This window comes from Xenopus laevis, chromosome 9_10S (genome assembly GCF_017654675.1).
Source record: "Xenopus laevis strain J_2021 chromosome 9_10S, Xenopus_laevis_v10.1, whole genome shotgun sequence".
NCBI classification, from domain to species: domain Eukaryota; kingdom Metazoa; phylum Chordata; class Amphibia; order Anura; family Pipidae; genus Xenopus; species Xenopus laevis.
The window spans coordinates 4,408,099-4,432,753 of NC_054388.1; the positions used below are offsets into that span (position 1 = coordinate 4,408,099).

Consider the following 24,655-nt stretch of genomic DNA (forward strand, 5'->3'; position numbering starts at 1 on the left):
AAAGCTGTCGTTATGCAAATGATATAGTTCAGAGCCAGGCGGCCGGTGGGCTCCCAGTGCCTCTGTATTGTAATATTCATTAGATCTTTTCTTTAGGAACAACTGCATGAAATTCAAAAAAACCCGACCTAAAAATAAAATTGGGCTATTTTATAATTACTTGTGGTGAATAGATTAGTCTATTATGGCACAGAATATCTAAAGGTGACCATATACAGTACATCATTGTTTAGATGTCGCCAAACGAGCGGATCTCACACCGATAGGGGTGATATCCCCTATATAGGCGACAGATCTCTCCCCGATATGTCGATAGATCTCTCCCTGATAGGGGCGATATCCCCAATATGGGCGATAGATCTCTCCCCGATATGGGCAAAATCCCCGATATGGGCAATAGAACTCTCCGTCATAGGGGCGATATCCCTGATATGGGCGACAGATCTCTCCCCGATAGGAGCAATATGGGAAACAGATCTCTCCGTCATAGGGGTGATAGCCCTGATATGGGTGATATCCCCGATATGGGCGACAGATCTCTCCCCAATAGGGGCAATATCCCCGATAGGGGCAACAGATCTCTCCATCATAGGGGCGATATCCCTGATATGGGCAACAGATCTCTCCGTCATAGGGGCGATATCCCTGATATGGGCAACAGACCTCTCCGTCATAGGGGCGATATCCCTGATATGGGCGACAGATCTCTCCCCAATAGGGGCAATATCCCCGATAGGGGCAACAGATCTCTCCGTCATAGGGGCGATATCCCCGATATGGGCAACAGATCTCTCCCCAATAGGGGCAATATCCCCGATAGGGGCAACAGATCTCTCCGTCATAGGGGCGATATCCCTGATATGGGCAACAGATCTCTCCGTCATAGGGGCGATATCCCTGATATGGGCAACAGACCTCTCCGTCATAGGGGCGATATCCCTGATATGGGCGACAGATCTCTCCCCAATAGGGGCAATATCCCCGATAGGGGCAACAGATCTCTCCGTCATAGGGGCGATATCCCCGATATGGGCAACAGATCTCTCCCCAATAGGGGCAATATCCCCGATAGGGGCAACAGATCTCTCCGTCATAGGGGCGATATCCCTGATATGGGCAACAGATCTCTCCCCAATAGGGGCAATATCCCTGATAGGGGCAACAGATCTCTCCGTCATAGGGGCGATATCCCTGATATGGGCGACAGATCTCTCCCCGATATGGGCAATAGATCTCTCCTCGATATGGGCGGTATCCCTGATATGAGCAACAGATCTCTCCCCGATAGGGGCGATATGGGAAACAGATCTCTCAGCCATAGGGGTGATATCCCTGATATGGGCGACAGATCTCTCCCCGATATGGGCGATATTCCCGATATGAGCAATAGATCTCTCCCCAATATGGGTGATCCGATCATGGGCCCTAGGGCCCAACGATCGGGTCATAATGAAAGGAGGGAGGTCGGATCATGGACTGCAACAAACTGATTAGGTCTGTGATCCAAAAGGATTTTTAGCCCTGCCCAATCGACATCTGGCCGAAGGAGGGCCCCACACATGGGCCAATAAGCTTCTGACTCGATCTATCGACAGCTTTTATCGACCGCTTTATTGGCCCGTGTATGGCCACCTTACGGTTAAGCTCAAGTGACCTAATGACACCCAGAGCCAAAATATGCAACCGTATAAAGGAGATTTACCAAAATCAGTTAAATTCAGGGGCGCGTCTATTAAATGCACATTGCATGGCTGGACCAATTGCAACCCTTCTATAGCTAGATTCTCTAGACAGGACCCTGGAAGTGATCTCGTTTCCCTAATCCAAAGTCTTTGGAATGCCGGAGGCTCCAGTTCAACAGGTTTGCTGGTTTTAAATCAACATTCGACCAAGTTTGGTCACTGGGGGGCAGCTGTCCATCTGTGGAGGAGTTACCTCATCAGAATAATCATGGCTTCCATCACTCAATGGAAGATAAATATGGCCACCTGGACAGAATAACCTTTGGCTGAACATTTATACCAAAATAATGGGCTTTGCCAAAAGCCATTGAAAAAAAACAACTGAAATAAATCTCTCTCATCTAAAATGTTATACTTTGCCAAAGAAAGAAGCAGATTAGTACAGTTTTTTTTAATGTTCCCATCCTCCTTTGGTTAAAAACAAAATCCTTCCATGATCGATAAAATACGTTGAAATTGGACATGGTAAAAAAAAATAAAAATAATAATAATTATAAACAAAAACCAGTGAGTAATGTCTAATGACGTCAGTCGGCTGCTCCTGGCACGAGGAGTCAGTGGGACGGTTTCTTGGATCCTTTTCCATACGTTGCATCCAGTCCCAGACCTGCAGAAAACAAAATGGGGAGCTGTGAGTGTGGCAGGAAAAGAGTGGGCATAGCACGTGAGCCAAACTGTCATATAGGATGAGTGTGTCTGTGGCTCACTGTACAAATGGCTCTGCCAAATTGAGCTGACAACACATCTGAGCAACCCCCCCCCCAAACCTACGCCCTTAGCAAAAATACGTATTGGGATCTGGGTCCAGCCAGCTAGCTAATGTATAGTTGGTTTAAGGGTCAGCCTGGTGCATGATGTGCACTTTCTGATTTAAATTGTCCATTACCTGTAACAGGTAAGCTACAGCTACAGGTAAGTAATCGGAATACTGCTATGTCTGTGATACAGTTCTGGGTGCCAGGTAATTGGTTAGTTCAAATGTCAGTTTCAGTCCTAGCAACAGCTTAAAGGAGAAGGAAAGGCTAAAAGTAAGTAAGCTTTACCAGAAAGGTCTATATAAATACACCAGTAATCCATCAAAGTAATGCTGCTCTGAGTCCTCTATCAAAAAAAACAAAACACAGCAGGGACTAGTCTGATTTCCATTTTGGAATCGGGAAGGAATTTTGTCCCCCTCTGAGGCAAATTGGAGAGGATTCAGATGGGGTTTTTTTCCTTAAAAGGTTAAAGGTTAAAAAAATTTAAAAAGTTGAAATTTTATGGACGTGTGTCTTTTTTTCAATCTAACTTACTATGTTAATATGTATTTCTTTCCTTCTATTGTGTACTCATGGGCTTCTATATCAGACTTCTTTATTTTAGCTTAAAACCTCCAGGGCTTGGGCTTGAGCATGCTCAGTTTGCTCCTCTCTCCCCTCCCTGCTGTAATCTGAGCCCAGAGCTATGAGTGAACAGGAGGAGACTCAGGCAGGAAGTGATGTCACACCAAGCTTATACGGCAGCTGCTATCCTAAACAAACAGAGAGCTTCTACAGCTGTTTACTCCGGTATGGTTAATCATTCTGCAGAATAAATATAGTGTTATAGCTTGCACTATTGTGGTTAATCTATTGGCAATAAACTGCCTGTGCAGAAGTGACACTCACCTAAAAACACCAGGATGGTCCCTACCCACTGGATGCTGCTGATCGGATTAGAAAACAGTATAACAGAGGCCAGGATGGTGAAGAATTTCCGAGTTGTCGTGATTATAGAGCAAGTAAGCGGGCCGAAATATACCACCGTCATGAAGATAAAGGTCTAGCAGAGGAAGGAAGAGAAGAATGTCCGTTACTTGCAGTATTCTTCAAATCGACTTCATGAGAGCCACGGTAAAGTCACTGGCAAACGGTTGTCAGCAGAAGGAATGGTTTATACAGGGTTAAGCTAAATGTAACCAATGGTATTGTTGCTTTCCTTCTCCAACTTGCATTGGATTAATTGAAGGCTATGGCTGATTGCTGTCGGAGGCTGAACCTACTGTATTGGAAGCGGTTATGAAGAATAGGCTCTACCTCCAGGAACTTAAAGGGATACCGTCATGGGGAAAACATGTTTTTTTTCAAAGCGCATCAGTTAATTGTGCTGCTCCAGTAGAATTCTGCACTGAAATCCATTTCTCAAAAGAGCAAACAGATTTTTTTATATTTAATTTTGAAATCGGATATGGGGCTAGACATATTGTCAGTTTCCCAGATGCCTACAGCTGTGCGACTTGTGTCAGCACTTTAGGATGGAACTGCTTTCTGACAGGCTGTTGTTTCTCCTACTCAATGTAACTGAATGTGTCTCAGTGGTACCTGGATTTTACTATTGAGTGCTGTTCTTAGATCTACCAGGCAGCTGTTATCTTGTGTTAGGGAGCTGTTATCTGTTTACCTTCCCATTGTTCTTTTGTTTGGCTGCTGGGGGGAAAGGGAGCGGGTGATATTACTCCAACTTGCAGTACAGCAGTAAAGAGTGATTGAAGTTTATCAGAGCAGAAGTCACATGACTAGGGGCAGCTGGGAAACTGACAATATGTCTAGCCCCATGTCAGATTTCAGAATTAAATATAAAAAAATAGGTTTGCTCTTTTGAGAAATGGATTTCAGTGCAGAATTCTGCTGGAGCAGCACTATTAACTGATGCGTTTTGCAAAAAAAAAACAAAAACATGTATCCCTTTAAATCTGTAATTGTCAGTAACCCCGCAGGGGACATACTGTTGTCACCCAGCACTTACAGCGTTAAACTAACATGGTGGACTCCCAGGTCATTTCATGCTGGCTTATTCTGCATTTTAACCTCTCTTTCCCTGCACTGTGAATTGGTTACAATCCATGCTTGAGTAACCCAGAGGGTTAATACCCCCAGCCTTGTCGCTGTCAAATGACAAATAGCTCTGTCAGGAGGAAATGGAGTTTCCAGTAGTGAAGGGTAGTGGGCCAATCAGAGAGCAGCAGTCGTAGGATTGTGATAAACAAGCAGCCAGCCTGCTGGGAAGGTCACCATAACATTTCTGCAAATCCCACAGTGCTAGAATACATTTGCCCAATTTCACAAAAACACCTGAAACATTAAAAAATGAAAAAGAAAGAGGCAGCTTAAGCATTAGTATTGCTCGAGGGACGGCAGCCCCCCAGCGCCTGCAACAACAGCCTCGACGTATCATTAGAAATGGCAGAATCATTTGCAGGTTATAGACTGAACAGCCAAGGATTCTAGGAAAGAAGAACAGAGTTAATGCCTCCATAATAAAGGTAGAAAAAAGAAAATGTACCTGTCCCAGGGCACTAGTCAGACTGAAGAGGAGGATATTGTAGACGATGCTCGGGTAGCGCTCAGTGAAACTCAGGAATTCCCACAGCTCGCCCGTGAACACAATGCCTGGAGAAAGCAGAGTATTGTTAATAATGTGCAACCTTTAGCCCTGCGGATCTTACCAAACTGCATTATCACCTAGAGGGCAGCTGCATCCCAGTCTCCGGCCTACAAATTCCACTTACATTGGGATATGCTGCGTGCCAGGCCATTCCGTGCATTGAGATAATGATGATTGACTATGATTTCTGCTAAGGTGGAGCCACACACGGGAGAAACGGATCAGTAAAGTGAGGCCTTGTTGCATTTCACTGCCCGGGAAGTCTCCCTAAGCTCTTTAACCTTCAGCCGTTTCAGAATATTTCGCTTCAGATTCACGCTGATCTGCACTTTTTCCCTTGATAGAAACACAGTAGAAACAGCAACCGGCAGCTCTCTCCAATGGAGCATAAAAAGATAACGGCTGAACAAACCAATGGGGTTTTGAGTCATCTTAAAGGGATACTGTCATGGGAAAAAATGATTTTTTTCATCAGTTAAAGGAGAAGGAAAGGCTAGAAGCACTTGGGGGTGCCAAATGTTAGGCACCCCCAAGTGATTGTATTGACTTACACGCCGGTGCCCGGGGTTATACCAGTGAGCACCATGGAGCGATCCACTTCTGTCTTCTTCATTCTTCGAATTTCCCAGGGAAATCGAAAGCGCAGTAGAACGAAATAGCCGACTTTTATGTTAAAGTTCGGCTTTTCGCTCCACTGTGCATACGCGAAAGAGGAAGACAGAAGTAGAACTCTCCATGGTGCTCACTGGTATAACCTCAGGCCGGTGCAGTTTTCTGCCGATAGGAGCACCGGCCCGGGGTTACAGGTAAGTCGATACAATCCCTTGGGGGTGCCTAACATTTGGCACCCCCAAGTGCTCCTAGCCTTTCCTGCTCCTTTAATAGTGCAACCTACTGAAGTAATCTCACCTAATCCATAAAAGGTTCAGTACTAAAGGCATAGGGTAACCTTACATTGAGGAGGTGCTATTACAAAGCACTTTAATTATTTTTAAAGGGATACCGTCATGGGAAAAAATAATTTTTTTCAAAACGCATCAGTTAATAGTGCTGCTCCAGCAGAATTCTGCACTGAAATCCATTTCTCAAAAGAGCAAACAAATTTTCTTATATTTAATTTTGAAATCTGACATGGGGCTAGACATACTCTCAGTTTCCCAGCTGCCCCCAGTCATGTGACTTGTGAGAGACTTGTGGGAGAAACAACAGCCTGCCAGAAAGCAGTTCCATCCTAAAGTGCTGGCTCTTTCTGAAATCACATGACCAGGCAAAATGACCTGAGATGCACCTACACACCAATATTATAATTAAAAAAAAAAAAAAAAAAATACATTTATTGGTTCAGGAATGAAATTTTATATTGTACAGTGAATTATTTGCAGTGTAAACAGTGTCATTTAGAAATAAAAAAAACTAGAGCCTTGTGCTGATCACACTTTTTGCCTATTGTTTGAACAAGGAAGATCCTTGATCTAACTTTAGGCCTTATTAATCTTACGGTGTATATTCCCCCCAACCTGTGAGTTTTCGGCAGTGGTTAGGGCTGGATTATAGAGATAGAAAAGAAGTTAGAACCAGTAGACTGGCAAAGAACCACGCCAACTGATACGAAAGCCACCAGCACACTGGGCCAGATTGGGATAAGCCAATCACAATGCCCAACAAGAAATGATAACTATGCATGGCTCAGTTTTCCCCCCCATCTCTTGTATTAAAAAGGCAATAATAAAAAGCTCTGCCTGAGCAGCTGAATAGAACATCTATGCTGCCCTACAACCAACAACCTTTTAACACCAACTGCAGTCCTAGAGATCTTCGCTTATAACTAACCTATACTTACCCAAATTAGCCATCCTTCCTGTCTAGTTTCCAAATGACATGTTATTTGTACAAAATAATATTTGCGCCTTTTGGCAGTAATTTAATTTGCAATATGTTTGGTGATCTACAGATACAGATGCATTTTGGTGCCACCTGCTGTTTGAAAAAAAAATACGTAGCCACCACCTCTATTTGGCAAAGTAGGGATGTGTCTTTATTCACTTATCGGCTTTACTTTGTTCTACGATTTCAGATTAAAAAATAAAATAAGGAAGTTACCTGGATGCAGGTACCACCTCATACACCCTAAGGGTCCAACGATTGGATCATAATGAAAGGAATACAGGCGGTCGGAACGCTGGTCCGCAACAATGAACAGATGCAGTCTGCGATCTGATGGGATTTTTACCCCTGCCCGACTTTCGGCCAGATATTGATCGGGGAAGCTGGTCTGAGGGCCCCATACACGGTCAATAAGCTGCTAACTCGGCCTGTCGGCGGCTTTTATCGGCATGTGTATGCCCACCTTAAAGGAGAACCAAACCCTTAATTATAAAAAAACCCTACCCTACATAGACCCCCTTCCCTGCTCTCCCCAGCCAAACTCTTTACTTACCTCTCTTTGCAGATTCAACGGACCTCACAGGCGCCATCTTACGGCTCCTCGGTAATCTTTGGGTCTTCTTCCGGCAATTTCCGCCTATTTCAGCGCATGCGCAGTTGTCAAAGACCCAAAGACTACTCCCAACTGCGCATGCGCCGATACGGCACTTACTTCCCGAAGAAGACCGAAGAGAAAAAGATGGCGTCCGTGAGCTCCGCTTCACTGAGTCTGCAAAGAGAGGTAAGTAAAGAGTTAGGGGCATTGACCAAAGGTAACAGCTAGGTTGGGAGGGAGCAGGGGGGGAGGTCTCTGGAGGGTAGGGTTTTTTTTTTTTAAATTAAGGGTTTGGTTCTCCATTAAAGGGATTCTATCATGATTTTTATGATGTAGTTTTTTATTTCTAAATGACACTGTTTACACTGCAAATAATTGACTCTACAATATAAAATGTCATTCCTGACCCAGCAAGTGTATTTAGTTGTAATATTGGTGTGTAGGTGCATCTCAGGTCATTTTGCCTGGTCATGTGATTTCAGAAAGAGCCAGCACTTTAGGATGGAACTGCTTTCTGGCAGCCTGTTGTTTCTCCTACTCAATGTAACTGAATGTGTCTCAGTGGGACCTGGATTTTACTATTGAGTGCTATTCTAAGGGTCAAGTCACACGCTCAGATTAGGGGAAATTAGTCGCCCGGCGACAAATCTCCTCTTCTGCGGGGCGAATAATCTCCCCGAACTGCCTCCCACCGGCTAGTATGTAAATAGCCGGCAGGATGTCACTCGAATCGCTTCGTTTTTCGAAGTTGCCCAAAGTTTCCTCATGAGAATAAAGCGCTCCGAGTGCCATCCCGCCGGCGATTTACATACGAGCGACTAATCTCCCCGAATCTGAGCGTGTGCCCTGACTTCGATCTAGCAGGCAGCTGTTACCTTGTATTAGGGAGCCCTTATCTGGTTACCTTCCCATTATCACTCCAACTTGCAGTACTGCAGTAAAAAGTTACTGAACATTTTTTCCCACGACAGTATCCCTTTAAGACAATACAATCAAAGATCTCATGCGTTGTGTTGGGAAACTTCACTGGTGCGGAACGAAAAATAATTTACTCCAAATTTGATTCGAATTTTGAATTACAGAATTGTGTGAAAGAGTCTATATCAATACATTCAGTTTGCTCGATAAGTACCTGCTCCTAAGAATAAACTGGACCACATGTTAATATTAAGCATCATGTGGTTGGAGCCTGTCTGGAAATGCGCCCGCATGTGATCCTGAGACACTCCAGTGAGACCATCGAGAGTCAGCGACAGGAGCTGGTGGGAGAGAGAGAGAGTAATGAAAAGCACAATGTTTAGCACAGGTTGTTTACATTGGTTTTGAAAAGACACGGCAAATGCCAAGCATCTTATCTTACCAGAAGTAATTCTCCAAAGCCAACAGCGTGATCGTCACCACCAGAATCGGTCTTCTTGGGCTTGTACATGAAGAGTGCCACTCCAAGTACTATCAGGAGCACGCACAGGTACTTAGTGAGCGGGTACTTCTTCCTGAGGAGCGTCACCCCTAGGAGCATGACTGGAGAGGAAAGGAAACTGCATAAGTGTCAGGGTACCCCCTGGAGGAAAAGAAAGACACCACATTGTTCTGTGCCCTAGAATTGGGTTCGCTCTCACCAGACCTCGAATACAAACGGCTGACGCTGCCATAAAGAAATCCATTGTTTATTATCAAATCCACATACTAATGCAACTGTTGCCAATTTGTTTCCCTTATCCCATCCCCAGCACACCTTAAAGGGGAACTATTGCGAACATTAAAATTTAATATAAGCTTCAACATAATGAAATAAGAAACGTTCTAAACACAATCAATTAAAAATTCTGTAGTGTTTCTGAATTAATCAATATTCCTCTCTCAGCATCTAATTCTCTTCATTCTGTCTTCATGCGGCAGTTGGGTGTCAGATATTCATTGACAGTTAGATCCAATATATCTTATAGGGAGGCTCCTTTTGCCTAGAAGATGTATTAGAGTTCACTCTATTAAACTCACCAGACATCATGTCTCTCTACATGCAGAATTTGTGCAAAAGGCAGTTATTTTGTTAGATTTTGTTTGTACTGGAATCAGTTATTTGAGTGAGCTCTAATACATCTGCTAGGAAAGGAGCCCCCCTATAAGATATATTGGATCTAACTGTCAGTGAATATCTGACACCCAACTGCTGAATGAAGAGAGAATGAAGAGAAACAGATGCTGATAGAGGAATAGTGAAGATAAACTTGATTATTTCAGAAATGGTACAACATTTTTTATTGATTGTATTTAGAAAGTTTCTTACTTCAGTGTGGGGAAGCTTGTATTAAATTTTCATTTCCGCGATAGTTCCCCTTTAAAAAAAGGCCAGTGCGCTAACTGAGAGACCCAGATCAGCAGCCAGACTATAGTAGCTGAGTGCAGAGCTGATCATTTCCATACGATATAAACTCGCTTCCCTTGTACGTTTGTGTAGAGAAGCTCCCTGGGGTGAATGCATTAATTGCAGGAGCAGATCCACAGGACTTGCAATATTTCCCTTTGTTCACGGATCCCATTGGCTAAAGATTAATAATAGCTCCAACATGCTAAGTTAAAGGGAAACACAACCTAAAAACAGTTTTTTCTTTGCAGCACAATTTAGGTGGCCAAAAATAGACCAAGAAGTATGTAAATTATGCACAGAGGTCTACCTAAATATATGTAGAAGACAACGCTTCAGTATGCAAAATTAAGATTAGAGAGCAGCTGTTGTCAGTGGGACCCCTTTTCTCCATTGAGGTATGGGATCCATTATCCAGAAATCCGTTAACCAGAAAGCTCTGAATTACAAAAAAGCCGTCTCCCATAGACTCCATTATAATAAAAAAAAATTTAAAAAATTATTTCCTTTTTCTGTGTAATAATGAAACAGTCGCTTGTACTTGATCCCAACTAAGATATAATTAATCCTTATTGGAAGCAAAACCAGCCTATTGGCTTCATTTAATGTTTATATGATTTTCTACTAGACTTAAGGAATGGAGAACCAAACTACAGAAAGATATGTTAACTTAAAATCCCCAGGTCCCGAGCATTCTGGATAACAGGTCTCATACCTGTACCATCACTGTAGGGACAGAATGAGCCATGAGGCTGCGGAGCATCAGCGGTGTTGACATCCATTCAGCAAACCACAACCTAAATTCCACTTGCAATCCATTTAAGCCCGGGATGCCCTACGTAATAAAACTGGCAAGGAACTCCGCTAGGACAGAAGGATTTATTTGCGGCAAACTCATATTTCAGCCAGCAGAGATGATTGGATGGAGCGGAGATACGGCTGTATGGGACGTGACTATATACAGGCACCGGGCAACAACAAAAATGCAAGTAACATGACCTCCATGAAGTCATCACGGCTGGCAGGCAAGTGAGCTTGTGGTTTGGGTTACACAGATGAGTAGTCACAACTGGGAGCACAGAGGCCTTATTCTGCCAACTGAAATGGAGATTTAATAACCACATTTACCAAAAGGTTCATCGACTGGATTCATTTTCAGCTCAGGATCAAATCAAAGGGCTTGTTCACTTACAGTTACATAGTTATATAGTTATATAGTTACATAGTTATTTAGTTACATAGTTATTTAGTTACATAGTTATATAGTTACATAGTTATATAGTTATATAGTTACATAGTTACATAGTTACATAGTTAAATTGGGTTGAAAAAAGACAAAGTCCATCAAGTTCAACCCCTCCAAATGAAAACCCAGCCCCATACACACACCCCTCCCTACTGTCACATAAATTCTATATACCCATATCTATACTAACTATAGAGTTTAGTATCACAATAGCCTTTGTATTATGTCTGTCCAAAAAATCATCCAAGTCCCTCTTATAGTCATTAACTGAATCATCACCCGGCAGTGCATTCCCCAACCTCACTGTCCTCACTGTGATGAACCCCCTACTCTGTTCCTTTAAATGAAACTTCTTTTCCTCTAGTCTGAAGGGGAGGCCTCTGGTACGTGATTCTCTTTATGGGTAAAAAGGTCCCCTGCTATTTGTCTATAATGTCCTCTAATGTACTTGTAAAGTCTAATCATGTCCCCTCACAAGCGCCTTTTTCCCAGAGAAAACAACCCCAACCTTGTCAGTCTCCCCTCATAATTTAACTCTTCCCTCCCTCTAACCAGTTTAGTTGCACTTAGTCTCTGCACTCTCTCCAGCTCATTTATATCCCTCTTAAGGACTGAAGTCCAAAACTGCCCCCATACTCCAGATGAGGCCTCACCAGGGACCTATAAAGAGACACAATTATGTTTCATCCCTTGAGTTAATGCCCTTTTTTATACAAGAACTTTATTTGCTTTAGTAGCCACAGAATGACACTGCCCAGAATTAGACAACTTGTTATCTACAAAAACCCCAAGATCCTTCTCATTTAAGGAAACTCCCAACACATTGCCATTTAGTGTATAACTTGCATTTATATTATTTCTGCCAAAGTGCATAACCTGCATTTATCAACATTGAACCTCATTTTCCAGTTTGCTGCCCAGTTTTCCAGTATAGATATACAGTAGCATGTACAGATGAATGTGCTTTAGGCTGCTGGCCAATAATATAGAAGCGAATTAGCTCACCTGGAATTGGTTTACAGGATTTCCCCAAAACCTAAAAAATAAACAGAGACATCCACAAAGTTACTACTTTCCAAACTGCCAAGACGTACCCCCTGGTTCCACACTCGTACAGCAACACACTCTTCAGATTAAACATAAGAGGAGAAGTCCCTTTAAAACGGGTGATTGGGAAAGACTGATGAATGTTGGCTGCATAAGATACAGGTATGGGATCCGTTATACGGAAACCAGTTACCAAGAATTACAGAAATTTTGTCTCCCACAGACTCCATTTGATCCAAATAATCCAACATTTTTTTTTAAATGATTTCACTTTTCTCGAATAATAAAACAGTCGCTTGTACTTGATCCCAACTAAGATATAATTAATCCTTATTGGAGGCAAAACCAGCCCATTGGGTTTATTTCATGTTTATATGATTTTCTAATAGACTTAAGTGATGAAGATCCAAATTACTGAAAGATGCATTATCTGGAAACCCCCAGGTTCTGAGAATTCTGGATAACAGGTCCCATACATGTACTGCAACCTTGTAATAGTTGGCCCCTAAAGGAAAGATCTGTGTAACCCTTATCCTCCAAACATCCGAAGCTTGAAGAAGACATTCATTTTAATGTTTCAGCGGAGGAATGTCTTTTTCTTATCAGTTCACTGCCACTGAAGTGTATGGCACAACTAGTAGCAACTAGGGGGGCTCCTTTCCTAGCAGATGTATTAGAGCTCACTCAAATAACTGATTCCAGTACAAACAAAATCTAACAAAATAACTGCCTTTTGCACAAATTCTGCATGTAGAGAGACATGATGTCTGGTGAGTTTAATAGAGTGAGCTCTAATACATCTTCTAGGCAAAAGGAGCCCCCCTATAAGATATATTGGATCTAACTGTCAATGAATATCTGACACCCAACTGCTGCATGAAGAGAGAATGAAGAGAAACAGATGCTGAGAGAGGAATAGCGACGATAAACGTGATTATTTCAGAAACACTACAGAATAATTAATTGATTATATTTAGAAAGTTTCTTATTTCAGTATATTAAATTTTCATTTTGGCGATAGTTCTTTTGGGGACATGTCTTACCTGCGTGGGGTAGTTGACAAACTGGAGAGCGGAATTGCTGGATACCATGGCGCCCAGGTAAGACAGGGAACACACCGCATAGAGCCAGCTCTGAGTACGGTCAGTTTTACCCGAGTCAAAGAATTGGATCACTACAAGAAAAAGCAGAAAATATTGCTGGTTACAACCAGGACAATAGTTTGGAAAATCATGGTACTATTCACTTTTGATAAGGAGAGATTTTGAGTAATTCCGACCCCTCCTACTACTGTAATGTCATTACCCGAAGAAACTTATTTACATTTTTTTTATACCTGAAATTCAGCAGTTTCTCTGTGGAAAGCGCATCTTTGCTCTTCTCGCTAACAATCCTGCCCCCCTCGCTTCTGTATATTTGTATAAAAAAGTTCCATGATATAAGCAGATTTATGGTTTATGCTCTGCTCAAACAATATGGCACAGTATTTGCCCCGCCATCTGCTCTCAGTATTACAGTGGGTTTCATGTGACAGGCTGAAGTGAATCACATTCTCACTGTGAGACAAGAAGTCCACTGTGTGCCTGACACCATGATGGAAATATCAACAGAACAGTTCCCCTTTAAAAGTGGCCCTTTAAAGGACCAGAAACATAAAAAAAAAAATTTTTTTGCTATATTAAATTAAACTTTAATATAGCAAACCCTTTATCAAGAAATAACTTACCGAAACTCTGCCTGCCCTCCTCTTCAGAAAGTGATCCATCTTGCGGCGCTCGATTTCTCCTCCCTGCCTTCCTTATAGGAGATAGCCAGGCAGGAGAAATCGAGCGCCGCACGATGGAATGCCCATCGCTTTCTGAAGAGGAGCGCAAGCCGAGTTTCAGTAAGCTATTTCTTAATAAAGGCTTTGCGATTTTATAGTTTAATTTGTCTTGGTGTTTTTTTTTTTATGTATACTAACGAATTTTTTTAAAAAAAAATATTTTTGATGTTACTGGTCCTTTAAAGGGGTTGTTCACCTTCAAAAACACTTTTTTCAGTTCCATTGTTTTCAGATTGTTCCCCAGAAATAAAGACTTTTTCAATTACTTTCCTTTATTTATTTTTACAGTTTTTTTCCAAACTCTAAGTTTAAAGTTTAATGTTCCCGTCTCTGGTGTTTCAGTCTGACAGCTCAGTAATTCAGGTGCAGACTCAACTTACAATTTGCTACATTTAGTGGATAGGACTAGTGGATAGGACTAGTGGATACGACTAGTGGATACGACTAGTGGATACGACTAGTGGATACGACTAGTGGATACGACTAGTGGATACGACTAAGGTGGTTATACACGGGCCGATAAAAGCTGCCGACAGACCAAGTCGGCAGCTTATTGGCCCGTGTATGGGGCCCCCCAACGGGCTTCCCCAATCAAGATCTGACCGAAAGTCGGCCAGATCACGATCGGATGGGACAAAAAATCCCGTCGGATCTGTTCGTTGATGCGGTCTTGCGATCCGACCGCCCGTTCCCATTCGTTAGGATCTGATCGTTGGGCCCTAGGGTCCACGATCGGATCGGCCTGATATTGCCCACGGTGGGCATATTGGCGAGGGATCCGCTCGTTTGGCGACATCGCCAAACGAGCGGATCTCTCCGTGTATGGCCACCTTTAGTTGATCCATTTAGTTGATCCATTTAGTTGATCCATTTAGTTGATCCATTTAGTTGATCCATTTAGTTGATCCATTTAGTTGATCCATTTAGTTGATCCATTTAGTTGATCCATTTAGTTGATCCATTTAGTTGATCCATTTAGTTGATCCATTTCTCAGTATTAGGAGTATTAGTAACTATTGTATCAATTCTAACAGCTGCCTGTAATGAAACCCAGGAATTCTGCTCAGCAGGAATGAAGATAAGAAATGGATCAACTAAATGTATCCATTTAGAACAGTTTGACAGGGTCGGCGACCCACCCCCTCCCGGGGCTGCTTTAGAAGGTAAAAAATTGACACTTTACCCTTGAATAGTAGAAGAACGGTCACACATGGAAAATAGAAAGTAATTGGAAAAAGTCAATATTTCTGGTGAACTGTCTGAAACCAAATAGTTGTTTGAGGGTGAGCCACCTTTTTAAAGGAACAGTTCAGTATAAAAATAAAAACTGGGTAAATAGACAGGCTGTGCAGAATAAAAAATGTTTCTAATAGAGTTAGTTAGGCAACCCATGAAGGCTGCGCTACATTCCATGCACCATATATGGGAATATTATTTGTATAACAAGGACTATACAGCGAGTGCTTTTCACTATATAAGGACACACGTCTGGCTTTACTCCTGCCAACAGTCTTTGGATCATCTCATATATCATATATATATATATATATTCTTAGCCTGACTTTTAATGCTGGTGAAACATTACAGAAAACCTCTACAGCAGAAGCCACTGACAAGTGCTGTAGCAATCTGCTAGGGCAGTGATTCTTAACCTATGGATCAGGGGTCCCCATGCTGTTAATGGGGGTCTCGCTGCCACCTTAAAGGGATTCTGTCACAATTTTTATGATGTATTTTTATTTCTAAATGACACTGCAAATAATTCACTCTACAATTTAAAATTACATTGTTAAACCAGCAAGTGTATTTAGTTGTAATATTGGTGTGTAGGTGCATCTCAGCTCATTTTGCCTGGTCATGTGATTTCAGAAAGAGCCAGCACTTTAGGATGGAACTGCTTTCTGGCAGGCTGTTGTTTCTCCTACTCAATGTAACTGAATGTGTCTCAGTGGGACCTGGATTTTACTATTGAGTGTTGTTCTTAGATCTACCAGGCAGCTGTTATCTTGTGTTAGGGAGCTGCTATCTGGTTACCTTCCCATTGTTCTGTTGTTTGGCTGCTGGGGGGGGGGTGATATCACTCCAATTTGCAGTACAGCTGTAAAGAGTGACTGAAGTTTATCAGAGAACAAGTCACATGACCGGGGCAGCTGGGAAATTGACAAAATGTCTAGCCCCATGTCAGATTTCAAAATTGAATATAAAAAAATCTGTTTGCTCTTTTGAGAAATGGATTTCAGTGCAGAATTCTGCTGGAGCAGCACTATTAACTGATGTGTTTTGAAAAAAACATGTTTTCCAATGACCGTATCCCTTTAAGTAAAGTGAAATGCTCTGCTACAAGAGACAATGGTAATAAATGAGTAAAAAGTACCATGGCACACAGGACTTAGTCTCTAGTAGACGACAGGCTGCAGCGCAGAATATACTCATGCGTCACGGGCCTAAAAGGGCTACCAGCGTGTTTATTCAAAAAACCTGGAAAGTTTTTCCACTTTTGTGTTTAACCAAGATAAACTGTTTTTAATTGATGTGGACAGTAACCAGGATAGACCTCTTTATGCATCCATGCATTTTGCACCTTGTCTGACAGTTTTTCTAGCTTTACAGAGCAATTGTTTTTAAATGGGGTCACTGACCCCTAGTTGAAAACAGGATAAAGTCAGAAGAAAAAGGCAAATAATTCAAAAACTATAAAAAAGAAAAAATTTAAGGTCAGTTGAAAAGTTGCTTCGAATCGACCCTTCTATTACATACTAAATGTTCACTTAAAGGTGAACCGCCCCTTTAAGAGCGGAAATTCTGTTTTAAAACTGGATATTCGCCTCTTCTAGGGCAGAAATCACAGTTTCACTCTCTGCACTAGTGATGTCTCCCCCACCCCTCACCATTGCAAAAGAGTTAAGACTTGATCACCCCATTATTGAGAAATAACTAATAATAATCAAGGGTTAATCTGATCTGTTTTCTATAAGATTATAGTTTACGCGCATGCAATAATGCACCACTTTCCCTGCAGCCAGTTATGCAACGGAACAAATAAAGCCTCAGCCATGACCGGGAGTGATCATCCCTGTAATATTCATTCCTGGCCAGCAGATTTGTTTGCACATGTGATTGACCAGACAGAAAAGACAAAATATTATACTTACAAAGCTTGGCAAACAAAGCGTTAACAATGCACTGGACAAAAACCAGCGACAGAGCAAAGCGAAACTTTTCCTGCTTCTCTCCTTCCCCATAGGTCCCTCGGGTTCTGCAAGGAAAGTCCAGAGTTAGGGGGAGATTTGGGGTGAGTGCTCATTTGTGCCCTGGGTACCCCTGGAACTATAGCAGGGTGACACCCCAATGTTTCTATATATCTGTAACCTTGTTATGAGCTAAGGGGGCCCAGTCTGAAGGTCAGTTAGGGGGAGATTTGGGGTGAGTGTTTATTTGTACCCTGGGTACCCCTGGAACTATAGCAGGGTGACTGTTACCCCAATGTTTCTATATATCTGTAACCTTGTTATGAGCTAAGGGGGCCCAGTCTGAAGGTCAGTTAGGGGGAGATTTGGGGTGAGTGTTTATTTGTACCCTGGGTACCCCTGGAACTATAGCAGGGTGACACCCCAATGTTTCTATATATCTGTAACCTTATGAGCTAAGGGGGCCCAGTCTGAAGGCCAGTTAGGGGGAGATTTGGGGGTGAGTGTTTATTTGTACCCTGGGTACCCCTGGAACTATAGCAGGGTGACACCCCAATGTTTCTATATATCTGTAACCTTGTTATGAGCTAAGGGGGCCCAGTCTGAAGGCCAGTTAGGGGGAGATTTGGGGTGAGTGTTTATTTGTGCCCTGGGTACCCCTGGAACTATAGCAGGGTGACTGTTACCCCAATGTTTCTATATATCTGTAACCTTGTTATGAGCTAAGGGGGCCCAGTCTGAAGGTCAGTTAGGGGGAGATTTGGGGTGAGTGATTATTTGTACCCTGGGTACCCCTGGAACTATAGCAGGGTGACACCCCAATGTTTCTATATATCTGTAACCTTGTTATGAGCTAAGGGGGCCCAGTCTGAAGGCCAGTTAGGGGGAGATTTGGGGTGAGTGTTTATTTGTACCCTGGGTACCCCTGGAACTATAGCAGGGTGACTGTTACCCCAATGTTTCTATATATCTGTAACCTTGTTATGAGCTAAGGGGGCCCAGTCTGAAGGCCAGTTAGGGGAGATTTGGGGTGAGTGTTTATTTGTACCCTGGGTACCACTGGAACTATAGCAGGGTGACACCCCAATGTTTCTATATATCTGTAACCTTGTTATGAGCTAAGGGGGCCCAGTCTGAAGGTCAGTTAGGGGGAGATTTGGGGTGAGTGTTTATTTGTGCCCTGGGTACCCCTGGAACTATAGCAGGGTGACACCCCAATGTTTCTATATATCTGTAACCTTGTTATGAGCGAAGGGGGCCCAGTCTGAAGGTCAGTTAGGGGGAGATTTGGGGTGAGTGTTTATTTGTACCCTGGGTACCCCTGGAACTATAGCAGGGTGACACCCCAATGTTTCTATATATCTGTAACCTTGTTATGAGCTAAGGGGACCCAGTCTGAAGGTCAGTTAGGGGGAGATTTGGGGTGAGTGCTTATTTGTACCCTGGGTACCCCTGGAACTATAGCAGGGTGACACCCCAATGTTTCTATATATCTGTAACCTTGTTATGAACTAAGGGGGCCCAGTCTGAAGGTCAGTTAGGGGGAGATTTGGGGGTGAGTGTTTATTTGTACCCTGGGTACCCCTGGAACTATAGCAGGGTGACACCCTAATGTTTCTATATATCTGTAACCTTGTTATGAGCTAAGGATGGCTGAACACAGATTGGATACAATTGAATAAAAGAGAGACAAAGAAGCACTGGATACAGTAGAGAATGAGAATATCTGTTGAACGTCTCCCATCCATTGGGCTTAGTATACAATACTCCTGTTTGTGTGAAAATAAGGGTTTGATAATCCGCTGGACATTGAGCCTCTGTACAGAGAAAAACTCTTATCACTTAACCACAAAGATCTGAGGGATTTCAGGCGGGCACCTATTGCTCTGAGAATGGCTACTAACCTTCGATCAGTGGCAAGAGGGAGAGCAAGGAGGCCACTCAGCTCTGGGATGCTCTGCTGCCCTCCAGCTGTTGCTGAACTACAAAGTCTCACGGCTGTGAGTGGGGTGGGTGACAGACACCTCCAGCCCAAGACTCTTTTTAGGAAACAGCAGGAGGGACAGAGGTCATTGTGTGTAGAACACTAGTAATGTCTCATCAGTGTCATGGGAAAGCTTAATGTAAAGCCTGACTGGCAGCTGAGTGTTGCCCACAACAAACATGGGGGGATGAGGGTTCCACATAGTGGCAGCTGTGTCTATAGGGAAGCGCCACTACTTACATTGTCTCCTGCAGGATCCCGTAGTAAAAGTAACACACGAACACTCCCAGGAAACAAACGAGGAGTCGCGCTCCCCCGGAGCCCTGAGACCCTGCAGAAGTCATGTCTCCCGCTGCTGCTCCTCCTCCTCCTGTACTTGTTACCGGCACGTCCAGCCGCACATCTCGCTCTGCCGGAGGAGCCCTCATACACAGCTGCTGCTGCGCCCTCACACTGCAAGGACCCCGCCCGGGGCTGCCCGTGTCACTGCCGGAACCGGAAGCAAAACAATGAAACAAATCGACTCTGACTGACACTGGACTTCCCTGCTGAGCAATAAGTGCTAAACTGTAACATGTTATACAACTTTCACTCTTTGTTGTAAAATGTCAACTTCTAGCTTTACAGGGCTGGTTCACTTTAAATATATTATAGAATGGCTCATTCTAAGCAACTTTTCAATTGGTCTCCATTTTTTTCTTCTTTATAGTTTTATAGTTCTTCTTCTGACTCTTTCCAGCATTCGACTGGGGGTCAGCGACCCCATCTAAAAAAAACAAATGCCCCGTAAGGCTAAAGAAGTGTTGTTATTGCTACTTTTTATTAGGGATGCGCAGAATTCACTATTTTCGATTCGGCCGACCCCCGAATCCTTCGTGAAAGATTCGGCCAAATACCGAAACAGCATATGCAAATTAGTGGCGCTTACCTCCCAACATTTTGGAAAGACGGACAAAAGGTTGGCCACGCCCATTTTTGTGGCCACACCCCTAATTACCACCTTCATTTTCCAAAATTTGGCAGTTCTTGAAAGTTTGAACATTTGTTTTTTTTTTCAGTTTGGCTAATGAAGTTGACTTGCCCTTTAATCTGTGAGTCTAACGTCTCCCTCCCAAGGGACCTGCTTATCTTATATTGTTACAATGACTTATTGGCTTATCTTGAAATTGTTACAACAGTACCTTATCTGCAGCTGTGGCTGTTCTGGGCTCTCTGCCAAAAGCCAATTAAGTTAGAAACTTTGTTTCTTTTTCTGGCTGTTCTGTGCAGAGAAAAACAGGACTTTCCCATACAAACGAGGGACTGCGGGTTGAGCTGTCAAAAGTGGGACTGTCCCTCTGAAAACGGGACAGTTGGGAGGTATGGGGAAACCATTTTTACTTCCTTGTTTTGTCACAAAAAGTTGCCCGATTTCCCTCCCCTAAATTCGGCCGAATCCGAATCCTGCTGAAAACGCCAAATCCCGAACTGAATCCTGAACCAAATCCTGGATTCAGTGCATCCCTGCTTTTTATTACTGATCTTTCTATTCAATCCTTCTCCTATTCATATTCCATATCTCCCAACATTTTGTAAATAGAAAGAGGGACAAATAATTGTGACCACGCCCATTTTTGTGGCCACACCCCCTCATTACCTTGATCATGTTACAAAAATTTGGCAGGTTCTGAAAGTTTGAACACATTTCTGTGGATTTTATGTGTAATTACAGTTTTGCTAATGAAGGTGAATTGAACCTTTCAGCTGAGATTTATCTTGAATTAATACAATCGTTTCTTTGCTTATCTTAAATTGTTACAAAAGAATCCAAGTGCACCTGTCATGTATTCTGGACTCTGCCAAAAGCCAATGAAGTTGTAGAAACGTTATATTTTTTCTGGCTGTTCAGTGCAGGAAATCCAAGAGAAAGTCGGGACATTTCAGTAACACACCTGGGACTGCAGCTGTCAAAATTAGGACTGTCCCGCGAAAAACGGGACAGTTGGGAGGTATGAATTCCAGTCTCTTAGTTAAAGCAATGCATGGTTGCTAGAGGAATTTGGAGATGCACTTGAAACAATGACCCAGTGGCTGGTAATTTGAGATTTAAAGGGGTTGCTCACATTTGGATTAACTGTTAGTATGATGTAGAGATGGACATTCTGAGACAATTTGCAATTGGTTTTTATTTTTTATTATTTGTGGTTTTTGACTTTTTTGACACCACTATTGTGTATCTACTGCAGCTCCATTTATATTATATTATGTTTAAACTCAAGAGAATGAAAATAATGCTGATTCTATCAGGCACTGCTCAAGCTACCTATGCTTCTGAACACAGGGTCCTTCTGAGCAAGCTGTCTCTCGGAGATGATGTAGCCTCATGTGGAGGCAGCTGATTGGCCGCCTTTTCATACACGTGTAACAAACCAACAGATTTGTGTAGGAGGTGGCTGCTGGGTCCTAGTGCCATCTAACACCAATGAAATTCAATTGTCACATTTTTTGCAATAATTTTAAGATTTTGAGACACTTGATACAGGCAAGTCAGCCAACACCATATCATTAGGCTTAGAGTGATCCACGTTTGCATTTACCAGTCTTTTTTAGAAAACGTTATTGGATTTAGTTAAAATTTAGTCTCAACGCCACTTTCGTGAATTCTTAAACTGGCGTCAGTTGTTCATAGAGGTCTGAGTGGTTTATAAATTGTAACCCAAATTCATAAACGTGATGCTCACAACAACCATTTTGTACAAAGACACTGCGTTCACAAGAATTTTCTGTTCTTTTTAAAGAAACTTAAAGGAGAACTAAAGCCTAACTAAAGAAGTAGGTAGAAATGTTGAACATGATGTTTTATGCTTCTGTACCAGCCCAAGGCAACCCCAGCCCTTTAGCAGTAAAGATCTGTGTCTCCAAAGATGCCCCAGTAGCTCCCCATCTTCTTTTCTGCTGATTCACTGATTCACATGCTCTGTGCTGCTGTCACTTACTGAGCTTAGGGAGCCACTCACAATATACAGTACACATAGAATAGAAATGTCACAATATAAGGCTGATTAGTAATTAATACACATAATTACTACATGGCAGCACAGAAACCAGTGCAATTAGCATCAGAATTGAATAATCAGCAAATCTGTAGCATCAGCTTATATTACAGCCAGGGAAGCTCATTTTCTGCTGGATAATTAGTGACGAGCCCTAAGCTTAGCTTCGGCCTGGTGGCAACTCTACTTCAGGTGGAAACCGGCTGAACTTCTGAAACCCGGACACATATGTGCTCCTGGGACTTTGTAATCACCACCCTCAGGGTCGGACTGGGGGGCCCGGGGCCCACTGTCCAGGGCCCCCCTACCGTGATGCGCCGAAGTTGCTGCTTTGCACTCATCCGCGAACGGCGTCCCCTCGGCACTTATGCGCAGATGGTGCTGTGAAGCGCCAAAACAATTTTTTTTTTAAAAGCCGTACATCGGGAGAGGGGGTCTGGCCTGGTCGGGGCCCAACGGGTTTTTTCCCAGTGTCCCACCGGGCCAGTCCAACCCTGACCACCCTAATTTCATTACCTTGTCAACTTCCCCTCACTGCCATCTGGTTTTTACACTGGCAACCCTAGATATCACAGGCACCAAGGAAAGAGTTTCTTGCCCTGTAGAGCTTGCAATCTAGGTGGGTGGAATGAGGTTCTGTTAATAATAGTGTATTATCATATAGTGACTGTAATCTTTGCAGGACATTAGTGATGGGCAGGCTGGGCCGATAACCAAGGGACCTGCGACCTTACAAATGGCGGCTTTCGACTTCTGGGTTAAACTTTTGTAGAGGCGTGCCTGTGAGCCCCGCCCCTTTTGTGATGTCGTCAGCAGGGCAGCGCAGGTCTATAAAAGGGACCCGGAAGTCAGGCTCGGGCGGGTGCAGGTTCAGGGAGGGCGGGTGGTGGGCAGGTGGGGGTAGGGAAATTCAAAATTTCGAATCTTCAAGTTTTTTTTTATGGTCAAAACTGTCAAATTCGATTCAAGTTTATAAAAACGTTCAAATTAGATTTTCGAGATTTATCATACTCTGGCCCTTTAAGAACTCGAATTAGACTATTCGCCACCTAAAAACCTACGGAATTGCTGTTTAAGTCAATGGGAGAGGGATCAATTGGGAGATGTTTGCAGCCTTCCTGACAAACTCAAATCGAGTTTTTTAATTTCAGTTTGAGTTCAATTTGATTATGATTTTATTAATACATTTTTTTTTCTTGCAGTTTTTGAATGATTTAGCCTTTTCCTCGCTGCTTTTTTAATCTTGGAATTCCATCAGCTGAAATTCCGGTTGCTAGGATCCAAGTGACTTAAAGGGGAAGTAAAGTAATAGAAAATAGTAATAGAATAAGGCTAGAAATGCTGTATTTTGTATACTAAACATAAACATGAACTTACAGCACCACAAGCCTAATCAAACAAATGATTTATGCTTTCAAAGTTGGCCACAGGGGGTCACCATCTTGTAACTTTGTTATACATCTTTGCAAGACCAAGACTGGGCACATGCTCAGTGTGGTCTGGGCTGCTTAGGGATCGTCATAAATGATCAAAACAGCACAAGTCAAATAATATCTGCCAGAAGCCAATACAGCAAGACTGATTAATAATCAGAATATACAGACTGCACTGGGTCCTGTGTTGTCATGTAATCTAATGTGGATTTTATAGTTTTTGTATTGTTTAATACAAACTTTCTCCAACTCTGCAGAACCAGTGGCTGCAGCAAAATAATCCTCCAAATAGAATCCCAGTTTATCTGTTTAAATCTGGCTCCATGATCTTTGTCCCTGCAGCTGGAGTTGGAAACAGTAAAGGGGATGTAAAGGCAAAAATAAAATCCAATACAAATCTCTACACAGTCGCCGACTGCTCTACAGGGAAACAAACAAAGCTGCTTGAGTTCTGCATGGCTGGGAAGTAAGGTGGGGGCTCCCCCTGCTGTTCATAAGTATGATTGTTTCCCTGCAGAGCAGTTAGGGACCGTCTGATAATTCCTATCCACAGCAGTAAATGAAGGGAGAATTTCACTGCATACAGTCAGGTTTCTTATAAAAACGCATTTTTTAACTAAAGTATATTGGAGATAGGTTTTTTTTTCATTAAAGAAAGTAAAAATTGGATTTTAGTTTTTTTGCCTTTACATCCCCTTTAAAAAGGCTGCTTAAATGTGGCTATATGGGTAACCTACCTGGTAGCCATAATGTCCCCACAAACAGATGCGTCCGAAAGCAGTGTCCCCTTATCTCCGCTTTCCATTCCTCCCTGTATCTTCCAAACTGGAAATTTTCCTCTGCTGTGCGCAAGCTGAATACAATCTGCATAAACATGTTAATTAGAGGGGTTTAATGTGCGGGTGCAAGAAA

At 42.8% G+C, this 24,655-nt stretch overlaps 1 protein-coding gene across 1 annotated transcript; it reads right to left on the reverse strand.

Moving 5' to 3' along the window:
• Positions 1–2,118: 2,118 nt before the first annotated feature.
• Positions 2,119–24,563, reverse strand: slc35b1.S (solute carrier family 35 member B1 S homeolog). Its single transcript, XM_018238048.1, has 10 exons — positions 24,481–24,563; positions 19,519–19,764; positions 17,259–17,362; positions 13,325–13,455; positions 12,240–12,270; positions 8,984–9,144; positions 8,756–8,882; positions 5,043–5,149; positions 3,389–3,542; positions 2,119–2,349 (listed from the first exon to the last, which is right to left on the reverse strand). Exons 1-10 carry the CDS (start codon positions 24,546–24,548, stop codon positions 2,297–2,299), a joined length of 1,182 nt encoding a protein of 393 aa, XP_018093537.1. The 5' UTR covers positions 24,549–24,563; the 3' UTR covers positions 2,119–2,296.
• Positions 24,564–24,655: the final 92 nt, after the last annotated feature.